Raw genomic sequence first — 10012 nt, forward strand, 5'->3', positions numbered from 1 at the left:
AAATATAAACAAGGTTGGTCCATGCATGACAAAATCGGACGGACGGACACACACACGCACGGACGCACGCACACACACCGAATCGCCAAAAGTGGCGACTATATCGAGCTCACCGTAAGCGGGCTCGACAAAAAATCATAATTTAAACTTGTGAAAAGTCCGTTGTCCTAAGATTTATAATTTACCTCCACCTTTGTTTGTATAATCACACTGTAATGTGTGCAACATCAAAAATTTATTCCAATTTCCGAAAAGAAGGCGACAATAATTATACTGTTTTCATTTAATTCATCTCGATATTTTGCAACCTGTTTGCGTTGTTGTTGTTGCAGATGTGACGTACGTTTTGTTTCATGTTATCATTTTTTCGTTCTTTATGCTCTTTAATAATCGTTATATACTGAACAGCAAAAGAAACTATCCTGTTTTATAACTGGTGTATTTTTTATTTAAAAACTTTAATTTATAAATCACTTGTGTTTTTCACATCACATTTCACTTGAAGAACTTCACGTGCAAAATTTTTAAAAATCAATCAACCGTGAAGTCAGTAGTCCCACAATAGCCGTTTTGGACGAAATTCACGTACCATGTAATTAACAATTTTCTTTGTGAAATTTTATTGTCATTGGAAATATTGATAATTGGCTACCTCGAAAAACAGCATAAAGTTTAAAGAATATTGTTGGTTGAACCGCACGACTGAATCAAATTTAGCGCGAGCGCCTAATTGGGATGTTACAATGCAACAGACGCGCAGAAGACGGCTATTGTGGGACTACTGACTTCACGGTTGATTGATTTTTAAAAATGTATCACGTAAAGATCTTCAAGTGTAATTTTGGTATGAAGAAACAATTCAAATTTGAAAAAAAATTTTTTTTTCACAATATGCCAGTTATACATCTGGATAGTTTCTTTTGCTGTTCGGTATATATTTAATAAGCACTTTGTTGTAATTAATGTCCAAATTGTCAAGTGTTCCATCTTGCTAGATTACAAGCGACTGTGCAATTGATTTTAATATAGTTATCTTTACATTACAAGAAGATATCAACATCATTCTTATCGGATGCCACGCCTTTGCATGTTACTCATGTATTCACAAACTTTCTATAACATATCCCTTCATTCATCATTGCAACTTGGATTTAAGTGAAACATAAGTGAACAATATGTTTAATTTCCATACGGATGAAATTTATACAAATGATAACCTTCACTGCAAGCGTAACAAGTATTTGTTTATTTTGTTGGGTTTAATGTCGCATCGACACAATTATAGGTCATATGGCGCCGTTCCAGCTTTAATAGTGATGGAAGACCACAGGCGCCCCTCCGTGCATTATTTCATCACTAGCGGGTACCTGGATGGCTTCCTCACATGAAGAATTCAACGTCCCGAATGAGGCTCGAACCCACATCGATGAGGGGCAAGTGATTTGAAGTCAGCCCCCGCTAACACTGACTTAAGAGCAATTCTATTAAAAACTCACATATAGCGAGCCTTTTTAGTTTTCATATTTTAATATTCGTTTATCCAATCTGATAGCTGTAGCTGTAATTCGTGTTAAACAAAATTCACAGCGTATAATTTCAAAACTCACAACTCAAAGCATTTTCGTCCGAACTGCCAGACACTTTTGAAATTTAGGGTTTGCTAACTTAGATCATTGCAGGCGTATTACAAAATCTTCTGTTGAAGCGCTACTATGCACTAAGACACACCACCCAGTTATTTATATTTAGGCACATTAGTTCTACACAAGACAGGACGAGATCAATGGCTGCATGTGCCAGCATTTTCAATTACTCCAGCGCCATCGACGTAAACAGTTTAAATTCAACTCAACTTTGATAGTTTGAAATCCTGAGCTATTGATTAATCCTTTTACGGACACTCGATATTCGTTTTCGACGACCATATGTATATTTATATCCTAGAAAAAACTTATCTGAATACGAGCTTCACAAACCGTAGCCTCGCTTAATGTAGAACAGACAAATGACCACCTTATACACGAGCATAATTAAATCATAAATATACACATTATAAAGGTCTGCAATTTCTATTACATCTAAAGTCGGAGCATTTGTAGATTGCATTAGTGTTACATACTTATATTTTCCTTATTATAAGTAAACACAACAGCTAATATATTTCGATCTTACATATGAAATGAACAAGTTTTATGTTGATTTTTTGCATTCTCTAAATATATCCATTTTACCCGCGCAACATCACGGGAATTGTGTCATGACGTCATAATATCATAACATCATGGTATACATGTTAAGAAATACTAAATAGTTTTACATTTGAATACGGTGGAGCATATTATTTTCATCTTCGTGCAGGTGTTTATTCGTATAAATCTTAAATATTGAAGTATATTTTGGAAAGAGTTTCATATTCTTTTGCATTCACAAGTGAAAAATCTAATAATTCTTTGAAAATTTTATTTCGTTCATATAGATCTATTCCAGTATTTCACCGAAAAGCATAAATGAAAAACTATCTAACATTTGACATGCTATCTACATCTATTTACTTCTAATGTACATTTACAAAATTTTTAGTTTTAGCTCAAACTAACCCATAATTGAATAGAAAGCGAAACTGATTCTTGCTAGACTTCTATCATTCAACGCTAATTAATGTGATATCCTTATCTGACTTACAATACCAAGTTAGCAGAATCATGAAAAAAAAAAAACAACAAAAACAACAAAAAACTCACAGACGCCAGTCTGTCGTACTTAATTTGATTTTGATCTGTCTACCTATCAAAACATATGAAACATCTTTGATAATTTTAAATTAGTTATCCTTTTTAAGCGTTCTTAGAATCAATGTCCTGCGGTAATATTTCTGCCATTTGATGTGAATTGCCCTTTCATGTGATTTCGTGGTAAGGTGGACGAATACAAATAAACAAAATCAGAAAACGGGCGGCAGAATGTTTAAGTTGGAATGTCATAATCTTTCGCCGTTACTGTTACAACGACTGGTATTGACATACCATTTATATCGAAGTTTCGAGTTACTCTAATAAAGGTGGCTACAGGTCATCCAAAGTAAAAAAATAATGAAACTGCTTGCCATCTTTGCTGATGTTGAAATCTTTTCCAGACTACAGTTCACAATTTTACGTTTTACGTCGAAATTATTGCTTAGTTGACGCCCACGCCCACGCACGAACACATGTACATACACGCACGCACGGACGCACGCACACACGCACACACACACACACACACACACACAGACAGACCTAAAGTTGAGCTAAATGAAAATAATTTTCTTTGGAATAAATGTCACCTATATGACCTGAGGTTTCAAATAGATAAAATGGAACAGATTTAACACAAGCACAAAAAGATCTTGAGTTTTGAAATTCATTATATACATGCAGAAGTTGTGGTTTTGCTATTCTAATACAAACATAAACTTACAATATACAGCACAATATATAACACTGCACAATTATATTAAAAATGTTAAATACAATGTTAAATATGATATACATAAAATAATAATATATATAAAATAATATTGAAAAATAAAAGGGTGAAATAATATACTTTCTTTTCTATTCCAGTACTTAGTACTTTGTTAATATCCTTTTTGCATTTAACTTCGCAACAACACAGTTATAGATCACATGGCGATTTTCTAGCTTTTGATGGTGAAGGAAAACGCATGTGTCCTATCTTGGACACGAGCGGGCACTTTAGTAAAACCACCGATCTTAGGTAAGCCAGCTAGCTGGCTTCATCATATGCAAGTTCTGTTGTCGTAGAGTTTGTTTTTCACATGTTGCGAAAGCAGGCACTTTATTGCACTGTTGTTTCTAAATCTGAAAAATACATACGGTAAACGTCAGTATAAGGTTCATTACAATTCCCTCATTTATATTTATTTTAGTAACTGGAAGTTATAAATTAACTTTTAGTTAGTGAAAGTCTTGCAAACAGCTAGCACAAGTTATCATTTTTATTTTTTCTATTATTTTCATTGTGATTACTGCATTATGCTTCCTTGTTGAAAAATATCAATACAAAATATTCTTTATAGGTTGGAACATTTCCATTATTAAATTCCTTCAAAAGCTTCCATACCATTGTAAACATTATCCGTGTTCCTGGTATTGCCGAGTTTCTCATAGTTACTAGTTCCGGTAGCCGCTTCTTGTGTTTCATATGTATGACGAATATCCTCGTTATAATATGTGGGCATCTCGATTGTTTTCTTCGAATCTTGCTGCGATTTTAACTTCTTTGCTACATACCTGTTGTAAAAGGTATACATTGATTGCCTTTTGGATTTGAAAAATGCTTTGCACACTTAAACACACTTTGAAATATTATGGTTATTCATAAAGCATGCAAATTTTGTATTAATTTAGATAAAATCCAATCATATTTAAATGTAATCCATATTTAATTCAAATAGATCAGTACTGAGAACAGTGTTAGGTAAAAACTAACTAAATGCAACGTATCGATATGCTGAAAATATGAATGTAAAATATGCAAATGCAAAATATTTGACAGTGTTATTTAAACAATTACACGAAAAGCACATAAAAATGGTCAGGTATTTACACTCTTAAACAGGTACGTGGAATTTGGGCCGATTTTGGCCCCCAACAAAATGATGACAAAGTATGTGCCATATTTACCGCAATGCATGTATTTGCCAAAAATAATTATAAGAATCTGCAAGGACCATTATTTATGGAACATTTTATGTTTGCGTTATATGCCGCTGTAAAAGACGGCATTAGCGTAACTTGGTGTAGGAAAGATGGCATGATTTAAGTAAGAGGTTTATTTTAAATAGCAATGTAAACATAAGGCTACTCAAAACAATGCATAAACCGATAACAGAATTGCCACAGAAGGGGCCTGACTAAGGGAAATAAGTCGTTGGAATCTTATAAGCCCTTAAAAGCTATCTTATTGTTTTATTCTTGCAAGCGTTCCAAATTACATGAACATGTTACACATGGGTAATAAATATAGACGAAACTATTGCATGTACTTTACTGTAAAGGGACTGAACTCCAGATTTCGACTAAAAATTATTTTTCTTTAAAAATGAAGTATGGTCGTATTATGAACATTAGAACATGACTTGTTTCTAAACTATTTAAAATATAAATCAATAAGAAAAAATACGTCTGTGTTGGGAATCGAAGCAAGGTTGGCTCGGCAATAAAACACTTTCCTACCATCTTGACAACTACACTAAGGAGAAATTAGTATTTAACTACCGTTTACATAAAGCTTTTGAATTAATATATATATTAAGGCATTTTACCTTTAATGCCCCATGACAAAGGCTTTTCAATTTCGAATGTAAAAGTTGGTAAGAACAATTAATTCTCATTTGTTTCAAAAACATAGAATTCATTTCAAAACCTACTTAAGGAATAATATATATATGAATCACATTTTAAAAGGATATCTTAAAATTTTATTTTATCTTTGTTGTCGTACAACCTTTAAATCGGACGTATTTCTAATTATTCATCTGTGGATGGGCACAAACATGTTTTTGATATTCTAAATATACCTTGTTTTGAATTCCGTTTTTAAGTGTCAGTAGTTTACCTTCTCCTAATTTGGAATAGTGTCACTGTAATAACTGCAACGACTACAGAAGTTCCTAATCCCGAAAAGAAACCTTCAACGAAATTGCTTTTGCAGACAACATTTTCTTTGCAATCACACTGTGTAGATACTTGTTTTTGAGTTGTTGTTGATGCTGTGATATAAATGTTGGTTTTAAAGCATTTTTATCATCTCTTGTGCTAAACATTTTTATATTTAATAGAAAACAAAACAATATTAATGAATATGGTAATAAAATAAAATTAAATAATATAATAAAATATTATAATAAATAAAATAAATATATTATCCAATGATCGTTAATATCTTCTTCAAAAAATAAGCTTATTTCATTTCTTTAAAATAAACATACCTGTACAGACATTTTTAAACATTGATTGATGATTAAAAATATTATGCTTTTACACAATTCATCTGTATAGCCTATTGACGTCTGTTGAATTATACATAATTCCTAACTGTAGGAATTCACTCGACATGAATGAACTTTTTGAAATAAATTGTATTTTCGTTTGTTTATACTATAATTACCTTCAGAAAACATCGTTGTTTTGCTTGTAGCTTTATCAACAAATATAGCGTATTGGAGTCTGTTGAATTATACATAATTCCTAAGGGTAGGATTTCACTCGACATGAATAAACTTTTTGAAATGAATTGTATTTTTGTTTATAATATAGTTACCTTTAGACACTATCGTCGTTTTCCTTGTAAATGTTATATCGCATTTGTCTCCGCTGTATCCGTCCTTACATCCATGTTTACATGTCCCGTTGTTTCGCTCGCAAATCGAAGTTAAACCGTTATCAATACAACCGTTAGAGCAAGACTGGTCACAATCAGGACCCCAGAAATTGTGTTCACATCCATTTAAACAATATCCATCAACTAGTCTACACCTCTGTTTACCTTTTTCTGTTATACATGACGGATTGCAAGCCGTATTACAATTTACAGTGTGAAAGTCACCTTTGCACTGTTGACAAATGCCACTATTACTTTTGTCGCATGTTAAACATTTATCTGAACACTTTCCAGAACATCTTTCACCAGTCCATCCAGCATTGCAACTTCCTAAGCATATTCCATCGTCATTACAATAAGAGGAACATTCTTGAGAACAACTTGTTGTATTTAGTATGCATGTTTTGCCATTAAATCTGTATCCTTCAGGGCAATCTGCGCACACTAAAGCGCCATCATGTACTTCGCACTTATTGCAATTTTGAATAGCACAATAATTTAAACAGTTAGATCCTAATGAACAACTTACACAATGAACAAACATATTTTCATTTGAATGAAACTGATACAAATGAAAACCGTCATTGCAAACTTGACATGTCCTTACGTTATTACAATTTCTACAATCTGTCGGACATATTTGACATATTGATTCAGTCTCAGTTTTGTACTCGAAATATCCTTGTTTACATCCGTGCGTGCATCTACGTAAATCACAAAGATCATCCGTACAGATACTACAGTAATGTTCACACTGAGGGCCGTACAGCCCAGGTTTACATTGAACGCAATAGCCAGTGTCATTATGGCATTCTTTATTATAACAATTATTACTACAGGTAAACTGGCACTGGTTGTCTGAACCCCATTTACCTGGTTTGCACGAAGTACAGTAATCGTATCCGTTACAACTAGTGCAGTCTTTTGGACATGGAGAACAGAAACCATTGGATAAATAATATGACGATTCACATTTTAAGCATGTTGAACCGGAACAGGAATTGCAGCCAGCAGAACATTCTACAGATAGATTTGACATCATTTTAAAAATGCTATCCATAAAGTAAATCCACCCAATACATGTGCACATGAATATGGTTTCATTTTTGTGTCTTAAAGTATAAATAGCAAGAATGAGTTTAGCAATAATAACATTATAGATACCTGCATTACGAAACGCACAACCTTTAAAAAATATTTTAAATTCTCTCTCTCTCTCTCTCTCTCTCTCTCTCTCTCTCTCTGTCTGTCTGTCTGTCTGTCTGTCTTATCCTCCAGACTTATGCATTAGATTAAATTGATCTCGCAAACAGCCAAACAAAACTTGTACAGTGACATACCAAGTTGTTAACTGATATGTTTTCAAGCCTACTTAAGAATTGTGTGTGGCAGTTAACTGGTAAGCGAGATATTTAAATTAACCATAACCTTATAGTATGTCATTGCATCTGGAGAAAAGAAATGTACGCAGAAATGTAAGTATATTATTATGAAAAGGATATGCAACAAGTCTTGAATTGTCAAAAAATGACATTACGATTGTATGAAGTCAAAACATTCTAGGAATTTCGCTCGGTTGCTAGTCTAATGCTCTAATCTGAGCCAAAGAGTCGACTCTGAGCAGTTGTCAGGGACTGGCTTTAAACGTGCAGGCGGTGCGTAAGCGACTGTGCGACTTCCCATCTTCAAAGACGTCGTCGTTTATGATGACGTGTAAGCCATTTTAACATAGAAAGTGCCATTGTCGGCACGAGATAAGTCCGTATCCCGGACTTGATTTTCATGTCTATTCTGTAACTAATAATCAGTCTCTCCGGTGGAAATCCTGTTGTCTTTTACTGACGAAGTTGGACTTTTGTCGTTTCATATTGATAAATGTTCTCGCATGCATTATTGTATCTTGTAATGAAACTAATTTATGCCACGCAATTCATAATTTTGTTTTTCATTTGTATTGTTTTAGAATTAAAAGCAACTGGTATTTTTGAACAGTGTATACTATTTAAAATTTTATATATTTTTTTTTCTCGCATTTGGTAATATTCTGCAGTGTTTTATTTACAGTTTATGAGTTTACAAATATGAAAAAGGTTAGGAATACAGCTATTTTGTCTATGATTTGTAGATCAAGGCAGTTGACCCTTTATGATAATCGGCAAATTACGTATTTTCCATCTGCGCTTTCGGCCTTCTCCGGATTTTACAGAAAGTTACGTGCGCGTTCAACTACATTCACGTCCGTTACGGGTCCATTACCTTAAAAACGGTGTCCAGATTATTGTTATTTGTAGCAAATGTAAACTCACCAGTCATTACAACATCTGTGAAAAGTGCCAGGAGTAATACCAGTTGTCTTGCGTCAAGTGCCATTTTGAAGTATTTACTCACAACCTGAAAGTCTAAAGAGTTTCAAATAATGCAGTTTGTACACTCGTCTGCAACATTTATCAGATCAAATTCAGTAATTATATACACTAGGTGAAATACCTTGTATATATAGAAGTGTACAGGTAAACATCAGTATTCGTATACTTCCAGTTTAGAATCTCGTTTATATGTAATAAAATCTTTGAAAAGATCTTTCGATATATAGAACGCAGTCAAGCAGCACAACAATAGAGTCAGTTTGATTGTAAATTTGTTCGGCAACTGCTAACAACTTGTTTTCTAAAATGGTTATAGTTCATTTTTTAGTAACCTCAGGTAATTTAAATAGATTTAAGCATTTACTTACAGGTTTATTAGTATTTATTTACCTAAATGTTTTAATAAGAAATATTAACGTTCTTTTAAAGCATTATAATTATATTTTGTTCCTGCCTCAGCTAGCTCACTATTGTGTAATTTTAGATAAAGCATATGCGACTTTTATTTTAAAACTTGCACTGTAAACAAGTTTCAGTTTAGTTTATGATCATGTTTAAATTATTCTTTTGAAAAACATTCATGTGTGCATAGCATTTTAAACTGTGAGATAATATTTATACTTTAGTATCTAATCTAAAACAAAGAAAAGGAACTATTTCCCAACGATAATATGAATTTGCAAACATAATTATAAATAAGTCTAAATAAAAGATAGGGAATTCGACTGTTTGTAACTTGTAAAAATCTAAATATTTCAAGTTTCCCTACCATTATCAAAACAGCTCATTATAAAACATACAATACATCCTCTGTGAAAAATACAAAAAATACACTGGTTATGTTGTTTCAAGTTCCATTTTCTAGCATTTAACTAACAATTTAAAAGTTTAAAGGGACCAGATAATGGACTTTGAAACTAGATAACGAATATCAATCATAATCCTTTCAAAATGACTTCGTATAGTTTCTGTTTAGCATCTCGTTCATATGTAATTATCAGAACAACGAATATTTAAAAGAGTGACAACAGTTCATTTTTAAATGTTATGTCAATAAGGTTTAATTGATTACAAAGCGTTCTTACAGTATTACGAAATTTGAATAGCATAATGGATATGTCTGAATGTTTTAATAACGCATAAAATATTAGAAATATTAACATGTTTTTAACGTAAAGCAGTAATGTTATGTTCCTACCTGAGCTAGGTCCATATTATATTATGTAAGTCACGCCTAAATAATCTGTTCTTAAATAGTAAAG

General features: G+C 32.6%; 1 protein-coding gene across 2 annotated transcripts in view; it reads right to left on the reverse strand.

Annotated features, from left to right (window-relative positions):
• The window catches only part of LOC123538963 (multiple epidermal growth factor-like domains protein 10), a 51469-nt gene extending 42678 nt beyond the window's left edge, over window positions 1-8791 (reverse strand). Inside the window, exons 1-5 of one of the 2 annotated variants that reach the window (XM_053530142.1) lie at window positions 8691-8791; window positions 6325-7404; window positions 5620-5773; window positions 4123-4292; window positions 2450-3860 (exon numbers count right to left, since the gene is read on the reverse strand). In XM_053530142.1, the coding sequence (XP_053386117.1) occupies window positions 3838-3860; window positions 4123-4292; window positions 5620-5773; window positions 6325-7404; window positions 8691-8754 (1491 nt within the window). In that variant the 5' untranslated portion in view covers window positions 8755-8791 and the 3' untranslated portion in view covers window positions 2450-3837. Of the gene's footprint in view, window positions 1-2449; window positions 3861-4122; window positions 4293-5619; window positions 5774-6324; window positions 7405-8690 lie in introns of those variants that run through there. The other variant, XM_053530141.1, reaches the window with a different exon arrangement.
• Between the last annotated feature and the right edge of the window lie 1221 nt (window positions 8792-10012).

Source organism: Mercenaria mercenaria, chromosome 18, assembly GCF_021730395.1.
Source record: "Mercenaria mercenaria strain notata chromosome 18, MADL_Memer_1, whole genome shotgun sequence".
Taxonomy (NCBI): Eukaryota; Metazoa; Mollusca; class Bivalvia; order Venerida; family Veneridae; genus Mercenaria; species Mercenaria mercenaria.